Source organism: Hippoglossus stenolepis, chromosome 8 (genome assembly GCF_022539355.2).
Source record: "Hippoglossus stenolepis isolate QCI-W04-F060 chromosome 8, HSTE1.2, whole genome shotgun sequence".
In the NCBI taxonomy this organism is placed as follows: Eukaryota; Metazoa; Chordata; class Actinopteri; order Pleuronectiformes; family Pleuronectidae; genus Hippoglossus; species Hippoglossus stenolepis.
The window spans coordinates 2200673-2219025 of record NC_061490.1 but is presented as its reverse complement, the minus strand read 5'-3'; the positions used below and the strand labels follow the sequence as shown (position 1 = coordinate 2219025).

Sequence of the window (18353 nt, the reverse complement as noted above, 5' to 3'; positions counted from 1 at the left end):
GAGGATTTGGTCATTTCCCCCCTTCAGAGTGTAGAAGAGCAATATTTGGTTACATAACCACAGACAGACGTCCCCCTGTGTGCAGTGAACCACAATGTCCTCTTTCCAATTACCTGCTGACAAGTGTTACTGTCTTCAGCCAGCACAGGCAAGAGAAGTGATGGGTGTTTTTTAAGTTGAACTGTTTATTTTGTTTCTCTCTTTAAAAACAGCTTCATTATGGGTTGGTAAATAATTTATAAATGGTATTAATATTTTATAAATCAGCTGTATATCAATAATAACGTCAGGTAACTCTATTTATCCTATCTAGTTTTTTACCTCTGAGACCGTTTCAGTTGTTTGTTTTTTGTGAGCATATCCACTCATCATGTTTTTCTTTTCATTGCTACTTATTTTAGTCGCTTCCTCTTCCTCTTGCTTCCTCTTCCTCTTGCTTCCTCTTCCTCTTGCTTCCTTTTCCACTGTTCATTTTCCATCAGTGGTTCTTGCCATTGGTTTGTATTATGCACTATTATGCACAAAAAAGTCTTGCTCGCTTGATTTTGATCCTTTTGTCTGGTGTTTGTATTTATAAAAAAGAAAATTATAAAATTATTTATCACTGCATTAGGAATATTTGAACATAGACATTTTATGTTTGTCCTGGTGTTATTTTGTTTCCACAATTACACTGTATGAGTTTAGAATATGAGTGATATTATTTACATGAATATTGACACATCCATGTGCAGGAATACTTGAAGTTGACGGCTGGGAATGCATTACCTATAGATGACTGGTTCAAATCCAGTGGGGCAAAATTCTTGACTGTAAATTCCAATACCGCCAGCCCCACACCATCACTTCCACTGCCAGGGACGAGAGGAAGTGGTGCAGCTCAAGGATGAGTAGGCCTTCTGTGACTCACACGCCGCCACTGACCCGTGTGGCAACCTGATAAGCTCACATTATGTCTCAACTGGCCCTGTGGCATAATACCACGCCAGCATGCCAGCCCAATAGGAAGCTGCCTCATGACGCTCGGTGACAGCCGCAGACCTTTTTTCACCAGGGAAGGAACGAGTGCAGTCCATACATGGACAAGGATGGAGCGCGTATGATAATGTGTGATGCTGCTGAATATGAAAATAAAGAGTCAATCTGGGTCAACAAAGCAAACCTTAATACTTTCACGCATGTCAGTGCATTTGAAATGAATATTTCATCAAAACTGCTTTTGGGTGAGAAACATCAGTTCTGTCGCCAATGGCAACAAACATTTTAGAAAAACCAGGCAAATTGGTAAATATCTTTTTTTTTATTCCACAATTATATTTATAAAATAATTTGCATAATATAAAAATGACAAAAATCCTCTTATCACAACAGTTTTTTTAAACCATTAAATGTATAAGCCCTATTTATATTCCTTAAACCGAATGACGTGATATATATATATATATATGTTAGAGCAACTATCACTTTGAGCAGCAGAGAGATGGCTCTGCTAACCTGTGTACTGAGCAGAGATGACCTGGAAACCTCACAGGGTTGAGTAAATATAACAAAGGTATTATCTGCCAACAGGACATAGACCTGAGTTGTCTGAAAAGGCCCCAAAGCTTAGCAGCACACAGTGATTGAAATGACTGAGTAGAATTGCTGTGTCAGTTGTCTTGGAATTGACAGCTTCTGGATTGTACTGGAGACACACAGCTGGAGCTCAGGAGCTTTCATGCTCTAGTTAAGCTGTTCATAGAGAAATGACTTTGCCTTCATAGGGTTTTCTGATCACAGCTGCAGGTTTCCCCACCTGCAGGTCAGATGCAAAGCAAAAGAAAGGTTAAGTTCCTCATCAGGTCCAGGCTTATTCCAACTCAACTAAGCCTGTTAAATGTGCACCTACCAAAGATTTTCATTTTCCTGCATTTCATTTTATCCTCTTATCTTCCTTCTGTCCCACTAACCAGAAGGTCGGCAGGTCGATCCCCGTCACCCTAGTTCAGCGTGCCTAAGTGTCCTCGGGCCAGATACTAAACCCAAATAGCCCCTAACAGCTCTGCTGGCAGTGTGTGATGTGTGACAGAGAAAGTGCTCCACATAGAAGCAAGCAGAAGTGTGGGAGAATGGCTAAACTGTACTGTAAAGAGCTTTGAGTAGTAGAACACTAGAAAAGTGCTTTATGATTACAGACCATTTACTCTACTATAACCATGTATTAAAGTAACCAGTAAATGTACCTTTAAATTTTAAGCAGCAGACAGTGTTTATCAAGGCACGGTTTGTGTGTGTGTGTGCGCACAAAATAACTGCACAACACATGGATGGATTTTCATCAAACTTGGTGTGAATATCACTTGGGACTGTGTCTCCAGAAGATTACGTTTTGGAGCTGTGTACTTTATGGATGGCCACCTACCACAGGCACTGCTGATGGTCAATCTGACTGTGACAGATGGTCAGTGTGTTTGTGTGGAAGAGAGTGAGTATTACAAATCGTCTAGTGCCTATAGTACAAAACACTGGGAATACTCTCATTTGTCTCCTTACTTTGAGTTAGATCATGAAATCACTACTACTCTCATGTCTCTATGGTGAATATGAAGTTACAGGTTAGCTTAGCTGGGCTTAGCAAGAAATATCGGCTCAGCTATGTTTACCAGCTAGTTGCTAACAGCCTCTTTCATTTATGATTATGAAGGTTTATCACTCCAGGTGGCTGACGGACAGGAACTTCAGACTTGTGTGAGATTTATTTCTATGTTCTTCAGTGTAATAGTTATCTAATGATCTCTTTTATAAAATAATATGGATTCTAGCTGATTTACTAAATACATAAATGGATAGGTATTGCATGTTCTTTATACTACATATTGTTTTCTTATCTTAGTTTTATTTTTCCAAAAGTCACACCCTTAAATACAATGTCTGAAAGCTTATTCTGTGCACCAGGTGGAGTGGAGCACATGGGAAAGGAGACTAAGTCACATTTTAAAGAGAGGGGTGTTATTTCTGAGGACTGAAATGTGTTGTATGGAACTGACCTGCTCTCTTTGCTTGATTCTTTTGTAAACGAACTCGGAGAAGGGTTTCCTGTGGATGAATCTGCCGTGTCCTGGTGACACCTTCAGCTGCCCCTCCTCATAGACCACTTTTCCTCCAGCGATGGTGACGACGGGGACACCGTGACACTCCATGCCCTCGAAGATGTTGTAGTCCACGGCCTGGTGGTGGGTCTTGGCTGAGATTGTCCTACCAAGACACAACCACATGTTTGCAAACACTTAGGTTCCTGATCACATGCAGCCTGTGTGATATATATGTGAGGTAATCGCCACATGCTTTATACCAGAAAACAGAAGCCCACAGTGAAGTCTTAATGCATTGTGTTCCAATCTGAAACAGACTGAATCAGGCCAAGATGTACGCATACACAGCATCAGGTTAGTGCGGCTCACTTACTGTGCAGCAACAAGCGCCGTAGTGTATTATTTATTCAGCGTTTGCTCATGTAATGCTCTCTTCTCTAAGAAGCTTACTAAGCTTCTTTTAGTCAATGAAAGAGACACCTCAACATTTGCAGTGCTGCTTATTTTCCTGCGTGCTGGCACAGTCAGCAGCAGGGCATTGTTTTCACCCCTCTGCCTCAGTGTGTGTATATTTGTGTCGGTGTGTACAGTTTTTAAAACCTATTTAGCGACTCTGACCTTGTCAGGACCAGTAGACCTCATGGGGACCAGAACCTGGCACAACGTCATTACTGAGCTCCTGGTTAAGTTGGGTAGTCAGACGTGAATTGTAGTCTGGTTAAGGTTAGGGATGAGGGTTTAGTTAGGCTGTCCACAATGAATGAATGTAGTGTCCTCACGATGATAGTTGCCCAGACTCAACAGGGCATGGACAGATTTTTACCAAACTTGGTGAGAACATTACTTAGGAGGGTATCTCCAGACGATTATCTTTGGAGCTGATCGGTCAAGGGGGGGATGGACAACACATGCACAAGTAAGCTATGCCTTGGGGCTTTAAAGGAGCAAGTCCACCTGCTGGAAAGAGCAGAGCCAGCTCAAGGAGGAGCTCAAACACAAGGACGAGTTCATCAGAAAACTGACACACTCACCAAAGCCCAAATCGACTGCCTGGCTGAAGAGCAGTGAGGCACAGTGGGGGGTAATGTGTGAAACCATGGAGGGGCAAGAGGTGGAGAGGCAGAGTAAACTGCAGAGTGAGAGATGGATGAAGGAGGAGGAAGAGGGAAAGAGGGACTGAGGATCAGATCTGCTTCCTGACAAACCAGCTACAATATAAATATAATTGTAAATATTGTCAAGTAATTTGCTGCCTTCGAGGACAAGCACATTTCTAGGTTGAAAGAGCAAGGTAAGAGCATCACTTTACAATAACAGCTTTAAAGGGCCCATATTTTACATCTTTCTGGGACTTAATTTGAGGTATTGGTTCCCCTAAGATGATATATCAGTGGTTTAAAGTCAAAAAAACTGCTGCAATGTGTATTTCCATGTCCTCTCTTCTGCCTCTCTCTGGCCCTCTAGACAGAACGGGCTGTTTTCGGACTGGGACCGGCTGAGTGGGGCTGAGAGACAAGTGCAATCCTGAATGACATCATACGGGGGAGGAAGTACTAAACGTGACGTTTCAATAACATATTTCTTCGAATGGACTGAGTGAAAAAGTCATCGGAGCGACTGTTTTCATACTTTGAGGGTCCCTACTGACCCCCTTCAAGTCATTACGGATAGTAAAAGTCCAGAAAATGTATTTTAAACAATATGGGCCCTTTAAAATGATTTTAACTGTAAACAAATTAACAATGAGAATGGCCTCTCTGTCATTGCCTCAGTGTTCGCCACAGCTTAACACCTGGAACTGCACTATGGTGTATTGTGCAGCAACGTGTGCCACATGCTTCACCGTATATTTCACACACCAACAACCCAGAGCTGGGGCTTAGCCGTTAGCAATAAGAAAAACCTAAGCAAAAAGAAAAACATTAAAATTGATATACTGCTCATGAATGGTCAATAAGGGAAATTTCAAATAAAAACATGTACAACTGCAAACCACTGTTAAAGCAGCTTGAAACACAACTTGTGGGAAATGTAGGAATCTTAGAGAAAAATCCTATCACAACGTTTGATAATAAAAGGATTGAAAGCTTTACACAGTACTTGATGAAGTGTAACATATTAAACATTCTTGAGTGGGGAACAGAGAAATAAATTTGACTCAACCAGATGAAACACTGAATAGATTTTTTTTAGCCTTCTTCTCCTCCATTCACAAACACACATTTCCTGTTGATTTGAGAAGCCAGACACTGTGCACTGAGATCTGTCCTCATTATTCAAGTATACCCAATTACGGAGACACAAGGCAACTGACTGAGCTTCCTCTGCGTTTCTGGTTATGCAACTGTTTGTGGCCCCTGGTCCCGGATGTTATGAAGCGACACTTGCACTGAGGGCAATTAATTGCACAGTTTCACAGATGAATTCACGGCTGCAGCAATCATACACGAGACGCTCTCATGCTTGAAAGGCATTATAACATCTGCAGACACACACACGTGGTAAAGGCGGAACATACATAAACAATCACACACAGAGGTGATGTCCAGGGAGGACGAGCCTGAGGAGCTTTAAGCTGTAAACTCATCTACAGTCTGAACTGTCAAAGTCTCAGGCCTCACACAGGCTTCTCCTGTGTTACCAGTGGATTCATTTACAGCAAATTACACCATGATGCACTGTGTTCGTCTCTAATTCACATCGGCGGTTAGTGACTTCCCTGAGGGGCTCAGCCCAGATTCTCCAGCACACAGAGCAGAGCAGTGGCGTTCTGCGTTATATAAGTCTGAGTGTGCTACAGTATGCAAGCTACTGGAATACAAACTGTCCTCTGTACCTGCATCTGCCCATGTGCTCCACAGTGCAGCATACTGTCCACCACTCGGGGACTTGAGGAGGAAAATAAGAAAATGCAAAGAAACAATGACGTGATCAGTTGTGATATCCTGGAACTGTTACTGAAAATAGCCTTAATACTCTGTGTTCAGTACTATGAAAATTGGTTTAGCTCCCACGTGAAATATTCGTCATCTTTAAGATCCTCACCATGAGCCATCGTCATTGTCCCACTGATGCTGTGTGCACCTAGCTTATGTAAGTGTATTTAAAATCCTTCCCCCCCAAAACAACATAACCAAACAGGGAAAATAACCAGTCTTTTTTTTAACTGACTGATGAACGTGTAAACTGTGTTAGGCTTTCATTTGCAGCTTTAGACAACACAGCACAGACGTCACCTTACACGCATGTGTGTGTGTTTGTTTGTGTAATGAAGTGGCGCAAGGTGAAAGATGCATTTCTTCTCGTTCTAGCTGCCAGTATAGACTGCATGATTTACTGCTGAGCTCAACAGCCTCATCTTATTTAACTGAATGCTTGACATGCTTTCAAGTATCCCCAGTACTGCAGCAGCAGCATCTGCATCTACAGCACTGGTAGACACATCAGACTTAATGTGGACGGATAAGCATTCAGGATGTGCATCGCAGTCATATACATATTAAAGTGCACGACACGCACGACACACACACACACACACACACACACACACACACACACACACACACACACACACACACACTGTCTGGGAGCTTTTCTTCCCAGCTGTATTTTAAAGGCTTACTCCCAGTATGCTGAATGGTCGGAGTCAGGGTCCTCACCTTGTCAGCTTAGGGTCCCATATAACCACATCAGCATCCGAGTTCTTGGCGATACGGCCTTTCTGCGGGTAGAAGTTGAAGATTTTTGCTGCGTTGCTGCTGGTGACGGCAACAAATCGATTCTCGTCCATTTTCCCGCTGTGCTGAGGGAAAGAAATACACAAAGCACCCAGTTTGAGTATGGAGGGAGGCACAGTGAAGAATTAGCAGACTGATTTGCAAGCTCTGTTGCAAGTGGTAAATCTTTTCCCGTGGCCTTGGGGTGGCCGGGCTGAAACACTGTCCTCACAACAATGGCAAGAAAATGCAACGTCTGCAGCTCCAAGAGTTTACTGCCTTTTCTGTTTGTATTGTTATTTCATTTATTTCAGCTGAGAAAAACAGTTTTTTAAAAGGGTAAATACATTCTTAGTCAGACATTCAGCTTTGTGATAAATTTTTGTATTTTCATGACGTAGAAATGTAAAAAGGCCCCTGCTCACTGTTGTCCCATACATGATGAGTAAGCAGCCATGACTGTGCGTCACAGTAAGAATTATCAAGCTGACGTAAGACACATAAAAACAGGGCTTTGTAAAAACAAATATTATTATTACATTATTGCAAACTGTGTAACGACAGGAAGCTCCGTAATGGCTCTACACAGCAGCAGCTGCAGCTCAGATGTCTTCTACTCAGACTTATATCTCAGTAAAGAGCAGTGTCTGATAAAGTCCAGTTAGTTATTATGAGTCGGACGTACCACTCCTTTCTCCCAGATGACAGACATCCTGTCCTCCACGCCGTTCACGCCGTTAGGGATCTTGGTGAAGTCGTCTTTTCCCAGGGCCTTCTGGCACACGGAGAAGGTGCAGTTGTCTGTTCCCGTCACACTGAGATCATCACTAGAATGATGAGAAATAAACGTGTGAAAAACAAATGACAATCACATTATCAGAGTTATTCTTCAAACCCAGATTCTATGCAAATTAGTTTTTATACATAAATTCTAGCTCATGTTATATCTGTTTCTGCTTCTTGCTCAAACACATAAAACTCGAATTGCAGTTGACGAATTAGAGTTTGATTTTCACATTTTCAGCATTTCATATTGTTAAAAACTCTCTTCCATAAGAATTACTGATATGGTTTGTTACCAATATGCTGCACCTTCAGTTGCACTTACTTGGCCAGCAGGTCCATGAGGTACCCAGGAGTGCTGGGGTCAGGTCTTAGTGGAGGACCCATGACAAAGCCAGCAGCATGGGACCAGTCCTTGTGCCAGTAGTTGGTGCCATCTGTACCCAGCCCTGCTGCAATGGGCTCCCCGAACACCACACGGCCTCAAGAGAGATATAGAAAAAGAAAAATATCAAAAACAACACCTGGCCAAGTTGTTATTTTTCTAAGTAGTGTTTTAAAGCTGGTCCACTATAGACAATGATTAAAAGTGAGAGGGGAAAACAATCTACATTTTAACCATGAAAAAGCAATTACATTAAAAACTGGAGTGGCACACTGAGGGTCCAACAGTCCCCATACGAAACAACATTTAAACTTACTACATATGTTTTCTTATTTGGATCTGCACAAAATTGCACAAACTCATAAATATATGTCCTGTAAACATGCCTGATTCTTTCATCAAGACCCATGAATAATTCTCTGAGAAATCAAAGATAATGTTGAACAATCTCACAATATTATAGAAAGTGATTTAAAACAATTTCCTGTATCTGCCTCCTAATCCAAATCCACACCGAACTGTAAAGGGTTCCTTCCACCAAGTTTCATGGTAATCTGTTTTATAGTTTTTGCGTAATCCAGTTAACTAACAGACAAACAAATAAACAAACAAACGCAGACGAAAATAATAAGACGAAATAAATGTTGACATTGACAAAGACAAACCTATCGTCTCTTACACTTGCTGTCCTCTATTTAAACAGCAGGTGGTAGCAGACTCCCACTCACCATCTCTGCGTGCATTAGACACCACCTTGGCAGCAGATTTGCTCATGACATGGACCACATAGAGCGGGCAGTTGACAGCGTGAGCTATGGTGATGGCTCTCTGGGTGGCCTCAGCCTCCACCTCCTCTGGCCGACACAGCTCATGGCCCTCGGGCCCCGTAATGCCCAGGGCCAGCATCTTCTTAGCCCCCTGTCGGGCCCCAGCAGAGACGACAAGGAAGGATAAAGGTTAAATGTGATGAAAGCAAAGCACAGAACAGTTTGTGTCCAAGCAGAGAGGAAACGGACAGGTACAGAGTTTGTAATGGTTGTGGTTAAAACACATTATATCCACAGAAACACAGTGTGTATGGTGAAAAGCTAATTTAAAAGGTTTCTACAAACATTAACAGTCCACACACATACTTAATAAACCTTAAACACACTTCCCAGGGAGTATCATGGGTTCCCCACCACAAGAACCACAAGTTGCTTTCCTGCCATTTGCTACTCCCTAGTGGTGATTTGTTGCCATGACATTCAAATTTAAAAAAACAAACACAATGAGAAATACTAGGCTTTTTCAGGGCAGACATTTTGACTCTCATACTGTTGCATGAAAGGCATACAATTTAAACAATTTTCATGTGCTTTTGCAAATGTAAGAGGAGAAAATATCAGTGGTGAAAAAATCCTATTCTTGTGACAATCCTTTAATACGTCCATTCATTGAGAACTGTCAGGATTGTTGATTTTAAAATGCTAATTCTGCACATATCACTAAATACACCTGAATATTCTGACCACTGTTGTGTCAATAGTGTTCCAGGTATTACTTGTGTTGTTGGGACCTAAATCTGTTCATACAGTCACATTATGGGGACTTGTCTTCTTAATGGGGACTAAAAGAAAGTCCCCATATTGTAAATCAATACATTTTGAGGCAAAGACATTTTTTAAGGTTAAGGTAAGTAGTAAGGTTCAGGTTAGAGTAATTCTCCAGAAAATCTATGTAATGATATGGAGAGACGACTATGTGTGTGTGTGTGTGTGTGTGTGTGTGTGTGTAATGTATTAAATTTGTTGTGTGTGTGTGTGTGGGGGGGGAATACATTTTAAGCAGTTTGGTGTCACTGTCCACGATGAGACAAATAAACACTGTTTCTATCATATTTCTCATTAACCTAATAATCCCTGATGCTGTTTTTAAAATGTGCTGTTAACAATGTTCTTTTTCCACACTTCATAGACACAACATCACATGTGCTCATACTGACCTCTGCGATCAGATCTCCATTCTCAGCATGAACCTGAGCTATAGCTCCAATCTCCTTACACTGAGAGAAGGCAGCGTAAAGCTCGGAGTCATCCAGCATGAAAACGTCTTTATAGGCCATAAACATCTTGAAGGAGTTCACTCCTTTCTCTTTGGCCAGAGTCTCCATTTCTTTCTTGACCTGAGGGTGAGACAAGTTTGGAGAAATACAAGGAAGAATTTCTCTGATTAAACGTGATTCTCATTTCTCCATTTGACAAAAAGGAGACAGACACGTCTGCATGGTGCCGTTTATGACACAGATTTCAAACATAATATGCATTGCCAAAAGAAGTTTTATTTTTTATCAACAATTAATTGCTCAGTCACCTGGTCACTCCACCATGTGACAGCGACATGCAGTGAATAGTCGCAGCACACTTTGGGGTCAGCTGTCTGCCGCCAGCAGTCGTAGGCCTCCAGCAGAGACTTGCCCTTGTGGGGGATGACAAAGTCCACGATCATTGTGGTCCCTCCTGCAAGAGCAGCCTGGTGGAACACAAACATTAGCACAGAAGTTAAAGACTAACTGCTTCAGTCAAAGCTTAGTGCTGACACAATCCATCCTCATTTCACCTTCTGTCAATTATAACATGATAAAAAACACATAGCTGAAGGTTCACGTATAGAATGGAATCATGAATAGATTAAGATCAAAGAAATGCACTTAACAGATTAAGACTACATATGTTAAACACAACAGTTTTAAATTCTGTGGATTTTTACTTCACATTAATTGACATATTGCAGTAACCTGCCATTATTATCTCAGCATCCAGGTGGGGGAAGAAAAGTAACAGGTTAAACAATCTTGTATTATGTTACACACTGATCTAAAGCACTTCTGTCCGTCCTGGGAGAGGGATCCTCACATGTGGCAGGTTTTTCTCCTGTAATCTGTTTTTTGTTGTTGTAGTTTTTCCTTACTCTTGTTGAGGGTTAAGGACAGAGGATGTTAAACCCTATGAGACAAATTGTGATTTGTGATATGGGCTATACAAATACAATTTGATTGATTGATTGTTATCCCAGCATGCACTCAATTGAATTTAGATTTAAAAAGTTGTTCTTAGAGTTTTGCATGCAGCATGAGAATTCAGCAGAATGTTTAGATTGAAGTGTATTGACTTCGAACTTGGAGAGAAGTTTAGAGAAATATTCAGAGTCACATAATGGAGAGGAGTGAAGTGGTTTGGCTCACATTTAATTCAAAGGTGATGCAAGCAGACCAGTGTATAATGGTGAGGATGCATATAAGACCAGTTTCCTCTGTTGTCATTGTAACAAGCTTCTAGGTTGCATATAGACCAATTTTATCCTGAGAAGTCTTGAAGTTAGTGAAGGTAATGAGGTTCCACCAGCTGTTTAACTTTTTCTATTATTCTCCTTTGTATCTGTCTAACTTGATGCACTTGAACGCACCAGAGAGCAGTGCTATTACGCAATCCAGCTAAAAACAAACCTTGGTTCCAATATAGAAGTCATCGACTGCCTTAGTGCCCATGAACGCCAGCTCCATGTGCGTGTGCGTGTCGATGCCGCCCGGGATCACCAGTTTATCGGTGGCATCGATGACTCGCACCCCCGCTGGGATCTGGAGGTTCAGTCCAACTTCTACTATTTTCCCTTTTTCTATGTAGACGTCGCAGATGGCGGAGCACTCCTCGTTCACCACGTTGCCTCCCTTGATCAGGATCCCGCTGGGCTCCATTGCTGCCGTGCGCCGTGGACACTTAATGACAATCTATGGTCTGACTGTGTGTGTCTCTCTGTGTGTGTGTGTCAGCTCCAAAGTTCACTGAGATACCACTGACCCCTCTGTGTAGTCTGGCCCTGCAACTGTGATTATTCAACTCAGCCCATGCAACGTATGGGATAACAAGTTAGTAAAGTGCAGTCAGAGCAGCCTCCTCTTCGAAATACACTGTCAAACATGACCCGTTGGTATTTCAAGTTGCGACTATAATTCAGGCATTACGGTAACAGCAAGTAAGAAATGATTTCACAATAAATCAAAGTTCACGTAAGGCGCAAGTACATTCTGTGGAGTAATTTCAAAATCAAAGCCTAAAAAATGCCATATAGAACTATATCTCCTCTAATTATAGATCATAATGAAAAGGACACCTCTGGTTTGCACAGACCAGTTTCGCCTCAGGTTGGTAAAAAACAGAAGTAGAAGTAGAAATGTGTTCCATTTACCGTAATATTCCATTCCCAGATCTCAGTTTGATTGTATTATTCTCGCCATTAGGTAAAATAACCAAATCTAAAAAAAAAAAAAAGATTATTCTACCAAAGACTGTTGGTGTGAGAGGTAGAGATATTTGTGAACAAAGCTTACAACACTGTAAATCCTCTACACATTACTTTACAAATACAGGCAGAGATAAACATGATTGTACAGGTCCCACACCTTCTCTCTCGGTCACATCCTCACTTCTGCCAAATAATCTGTTGATGAACTCGTATAGAAGTCATTGAAAAGGAAAAGTGTTCTGATCAATTAGATCACTGTGGGTATAAATCATTGTTATAGACTTCTACTGTGTGGCAGTTTGCCTGAAGCCCCAAACTGACTAAATCTGCTCCTGCCCCCGAAACTGTGAATTTGTGAATGACAGCCCAGATGCTGCTCTAATATTTTCAGATTGAGTTAATGAAAGCACTCATAACAATGGTCATATAGTTAACTCAGCATGTGGGCTCCAGGCTGCTGACATGCTTGGAGAGAAGATCTCTCTTCTACATGTTATCTGTAGCTATACAACACAGTTGGTGAGATAAAATGTGGAGGAAAACTTCTATAGGACATCTATTTGAATATTTTCTCCAGTACCGAGAGCATAACTGATAATGTTGGAGCTTATCAATAATATGGGATTTAATAATTTAACCCGGAGCCTGTTTAATACTGGGTCTTAGGACCAATCCCTTGACTTGAATGGACAGAAAAACATGACCTATCTGCCACAGACCAGCTCTGTTTTAGTTGTGTTATGGAGTTGACTAGTTTACCTCTCAAGATGCCTTTTTTCTGCAATGAGAGTCTGAAGCTGCTGCTGCTCAGCCTCCCTCTGTATTTCTACAAACTTCAGCAGGTTTGTGGCTCCTATCGCCTGAAGGAGAAGAACACAGAATAAACTCTGGCTCTAATGAGCAAACAGAGGCAAATACAGTATAGCTGAGAGCAACTAAAGCAAATTCAACAAAGATAATCTATTTCTGTTTTTAAGGCCAAGCATACCATCATCCACTATCATGATTACAACTATTGCTTGGATATACAATACACCTACTCACATATACAACCATTATTGGCAACTGTCAACCTTCTGGTTAGAGGATGGCCGCTCTAACCCCTGACCCACAGCCACATGCAGGGCCAAGTAATAGAACATTACTTTTGTAATATTTCCTTATGAAAGCATGTATAAGATAAATCAAATTGTGTCGAGCACAGAAACCTGAGGGACTCCATGATTAGCCAACTTAGAGCAGTTCTTTTAATGTTGATTAATTGTTCTAGTAGTATGTGTGTTTCAACCTGGTTTCAACCAGGTCTAAGCCAGCTTGAAAAGGCTCAGGGTAAAGGTGGCTTTCAATTCCCCCCCCCCCCCACACACACACACACTTCCCGGGGTCAAGAACTTAGTACTTGCTCTGCCCTCTCTCGCTGCTAGAAGGGACAGGGCCCCTGCTCCCGGCATGACTGTCAACTAGTAGACTGTTCTCAGTGTGCTTCAACTATGTTGCGTTACCAGGGCAGGGACTTGCTCACATACACAGGCACAAGGGGTCTGTGGCGATGTTAGCAACCCACTGAACCTTTCTTGAAACGTGGCCCAAGCAGTGTAATGCATGTGCGAGTCAGAGGGCTGATCGAAACCACATGGTTCAATGAAAGTGAGTTGGTGTGCTGGCTGGGTTGTGACCCCGGCCCTGTGGGGTTGGGAAAACCACTGGCCTGTCTCTTCCATAGGGAAATGGGAAATGGTCTGTATTTATCCTGGGCTTTTCTAGTCTTGCTGACCACTCAAAGCACTGCACAGTACAGGGTGTTGCCATTCACACAGTGTGTCTACAGGCTGTATGAGGGGCAATTCAGGGGTTTAATATCTTGCCCAAGGAAACTTTGCCATGCAGATGGGGAAGACTGGGATTGAACCACCGAACTTCTGGTTAGAGAACGACCACTCTACCCCCTCAGCCACAGCCAGAAAGTGAGCTGTGTTTACACTGTCATGGTTACTTTTACCCGCTGATTTGTTGCTGCAAAAGTAATCCTGCTGTACAAGAGGAACCACAGGTTCAGACATTTGATGTATGTGTTTCACTGAGGAGCCAATGGTCCACAGCTACCATCTGTGGGATCATCACTAAATGCCTATACATCAGAATCCAGCCTTGACATAACAATACTGTAGCACTACCGAACTTCAATTGGCTTCGGTTAGTTGTTTGGAAAACCAGAAGTATCTCCACGACTGAAGGACTGCTGAATTGTCAACTGCCAAGAAACAAAGGGTTACACCATGCTCACCTTAATGTGAATACAGACTTTATTCCTTTACTCAGGTTTCAAACTTTACTCACAGTGTGCTGACCAGTGCACCATGCACTGTTACCATTATGTTGAGGTTTCTATCATCTACTATTTTTACTGGAAATTCTACCTCTTTGTAAAATGTATGTTCCACTAGATTTATCTTTTATTATTTATCACAATGAGGCTTACCTCTACCAGGATCCATTACTGTATTCTGTATCTTTTATTCTTTTAAAAGTAACTAAAGTTTATTGTAAATTACACCCATTCAATTAATTGATTTAATACATTATCTTATATTTCATCATATTTCATTTTTTGTTGTTAGATAAACCATTTTTAAAATTAATAAAGTTTTTAATGTACTGTTAAAGGGTTTTGTGAAGTTTATTGATGGTATTTATGGAACATATCTGATACCATAAACATGCACATTATTCTAATCTTACATGAACAGACTGAGTTAATAATAAATTACAAGCCCATTTCTATGTTAACTTTAATTAACAGAATAGAAATCTTTATCAAATGTTGCTGTCCTTGAAAACTGATGGAGTATCAGACAATAGATATTACAGTTTGTGCTTTCATTGTGTGTGTCGATGTGTTCATAGATGTCAATGACAATTAGAACACAACTGTCTTGTGTGATTCAGTATGAGGAATCAGCCGCCATTTACTTCAATTGTATTGGATTTGGCTGCATAACTGTTTACCCCTGAAACTTCAGAAACTCCAGAGCCCACCCCTCCATCGGCATAGTGGTGTGTAGATAATGAGTGAATTTTCATTTTTGGGTGAACCCTTTAATAGTGTTTGGTCACAGAACAAGAGACAGACCAAGAAACCTGGATGACTGAGAATCTTGACTGAGATGTTAGGTTCACATTTAAAACACTCTCCTGTATTTATTAATGGGGTCTTATTACAAGTGTGTCTAGTTTCTTTACGTGTTTGCATCTTTGAGTTAACATCTCAACAGTGTTTCATTCTTTTTGAGTGAACAACTCAGTTTCTCTGTTTCATGGGTGACATATATTTAAGTGGCAAAAAAGACAATGGGTGTGGTCAGATGATTTTTGAATCAGCTGTTGATGGGGTACTGCATTTTCAATTTGGTGCAAATTGAACACCCATCACAAATTGATAATTAACAATATTGTCCCCAATTGAATCTTTATCCAAACAAAACAGTTCACTAAAATAAGAAATGAGGATTTAGAAGTATACCAGGTTCCTTTTTAGTCCTTTGAGTCCTCTAAATGACATGACATCAGCTAGGTCTGTGGTTTGGCAGGAGATTGTAGGGATAAATGTTGCATACAAAGTTCAGTATTTTGAATGTCAATTTTAAATAATTAATAAATGAAATTAAATGTATATTAATCATTTCAATTTGGTGTTTTGTTTCAACATTAAATAAGCACTGCTGGTTGCTGTAGGTATTCCAACAGGCTGCAACTGAAGGAAACTCTAACTAACAAAAGAACAGTACTCATACTTGTAATTGTTTGATCTCAATCATTTCACATCCTCTAACATTCCAAAACAACAAAAAATATCAGTTAGTGTTGAACTGTCCTCCACTGAAAGTGTTATTTCATCACATGACAAATCTGAATTTAAAAAGAGAATAAAGTTACTGATATAATGTACTCAAGCTATGTAATCGTAGTTTTCTCTTTGTTATGGCCTCTTTGTCTCCATTGCCCAATTGGCCCTTTTTCATGACGGGCCTTTTGACCCACAGTGGTTCCAAGTTCCAAACTTTCCAAACAGGGTCTTTCTGTGTGGAGTTTACATGTTTTCCATGTGTTTATGTGGATTTTCTCTTTGCCCTGCAGCTTCCTCCCACAGTCCAAAAACATGCCAATTGGGGCTAGTTTAATTGGAGACAGTAAATTGAATGTAAGCGTGAATGTGAATGTGATAGTGAATGGTTGTATGTCTGTATGTTGGCTGGCAACCAGTCCACAGTGTACCGCGCCTCTCGCCCAATGTCAACTGGGATTGGCTCCAGTTCCCCCCGTGCCTCTCAACAAAGAAAAGTGTCATAGATAATGGATAGATGGATAACAGGAAAAGCACATGTGTCATAACCACAAACTGACAAGTCAAAGAGTCCACTGGAAACATTTTCACATATTCTCTGCCCTTCTGCTCCATCATCGGAGAAATGATCATGACTCAGAGAACTCATGGCCACAACCACTAGTCCAATGACAACCTTACTACATGAATTTACTCCACATAACTGAAACGGAGTGGTCAAAAAAGTGGACTAGAATTGTTTATATCTATTATTTTAAAAATCCCCTCAAATGCAGCAGGCCACTGATAATGCTGTGATATCCCTGGAGCATGCCACTGCCTCTCTTTCATGAAGAGTTGTTAGCCACTGGGAGAGATTAGCATTTTACTGCAGTGGATTGGTTGTCTGCACCGCATCAGTCCAGACAACTTTTCTCATCCATTAGTGTATTACGAAAACAAGACACATTGGAGAGACAAAGATGCATGCGCTGGTGAGATAAGCACACGCACAGGGCTTAGGAACACCTAACCTTCACAGTTGCAATAAACAATAACATGTGACTTAAGAGGATTTACATAAGATGAGAGGAGTAATCAGAGGGAGGGAAAAAAAACCAATGAGGCAGCAATGGCATCTCCTCAAAAGTCTCTGTGTTGCTGAATGAGGAAAGTTGCCATTCCGCTGGATTTAGAGGAAGGCTGTTATCACTTTATTTCCTCAGCACTACAAACCAACACTGATGTCAGTTTCTTTTCAACCCAACTGGAACTCAGTGAGTTGACATGGTAAACCTCTGGCATTAGAAGAGCATAGCATGCAGAAAAAGGGACATAAGATCGTGTTCAGACATCTTATCAGTGCTCACTCTGCTCATGCAGGAAGAGGACTGTTTAGTGTGTTTGAGCTCAAACGTCACACATCCTCCTGCACCTACTGCACTACAGATGTAAAAAAAAAAAAAATCATATTCCTATTAAGTCATATTAAGCATTTGCCACTTTGTCATCTCTGTGACTATTTTAATTATTTTCCTCTGCAAACCAAAAGAGGTTTTTCTGAGAAGTGCTGCCCCATATTTCCCATTTCCTGCCCTCTTTTATGTCATTGTAATTAATTTATTTTCTAGTCCTGTCACACTTGCTTGTCCTACATTTATGTAAAACTAAAATGCAATCTATTTTTACTCCATATTTTCCTTTTACCTTGCTGGACCAAACATTAAACATTTATAAACTCAGCCTCTCTTACAAAACACAACATAGCTTCACCAGCAAGCTGTTTAAAGGAAATCAAAGTGCCTAAGTGGAGGTACTTGGAAAAATGAATTACCTGCATGACTGCATCACTGTAGGTTTTATTAGCCAATATGGACACTTTTCATCTGCTCCAACGCACTACACAACCACTAACAACTCAAACATCCATGCTAAGCTCCGCCCAGTTCACCCTCCCTGCCTCCATCCGTCAAATGATCATCAGCAGGAGGGGAAACCTTCATTCGGTCCGAGGACATGTGTTTTCCACTGCTCCTCTTCTTATATGGAACTCTTGGCAAATTGATCATTATACTCGTCTGATATGATGACAAATCTAAACTCTGGATGTCCAGCACCTGGTCTGTGCATCTTAGAATCTGGCTCAGAACATGCCATCAAGGCCCAACAGTCCCCCTATGAAACCACATTTAAATTCACCAGATCTGGATTTTTGTTTTGCACCATATTACAAACACTCATGAATATCAGTCCCCTAAACATGCTCTTTAAACAAATATCTGTGAATTATTCTGCAT

At 41.1% G+C, this 18353-nt stretch overlaps 1 protein-coding gene across 1 annotated transcript; it reads right to left on the bottom strand.

Moving 5' to 3' along the window:
- Positions 1–1289: 1289 nt before the first annotated feature.
- dpys (dihydropyrimidinase) lies at positions 1290–11943 on the bottom strand. The gene is made up of 9 exons (XM_035164541.2): positions 11440–11943; positions 10308–10466; positions 9940–10119; positions 8684–8873; positions 7896–8052; positions 7473–7614; positions 6731–6873; positions 3027–3234; positions 1290–1795 (listed from the first exon to the last, which is right to left on the bottom strand). Exons 1-9 carry the CDS (start codon positions 11686–11688, stop codon positions 1736–1738), a joined length of 1488 nt encoding a protein of 495 aa, XP_035020432.1. The 5' UTR covers positions 11689–11943; the 3' UTR covers positions 1290–1735.
- Positions 11944–18353: the final 6410 nt, after the last annotated feature.

Bases quoted from the DNA above. Each gene is read 5' to 3' on its own strand.
- dpys (XM_035164541.2), bottom strand. From the start codon at position 11,688: ATGGAGCCCAGCGGGATCCTGATCAAGGGAGGCAACGTGGTGAACGAG. The intron at 10,467-11,439 runs GTTTGTTTTTAG...GTGTTCCACCAG, and splicing joins ACTTCTATATTGGAACCAAG to GCTGCTCTTGCAGGAGGGAC. The intron at 8,053-8,683 runs GTGAGTGGGAGT...ATCTCTCTTGAG, and splicing joins GTCTAATGCACGCAGAGATG to GCCGTGTGGTGTTCGGGGAG.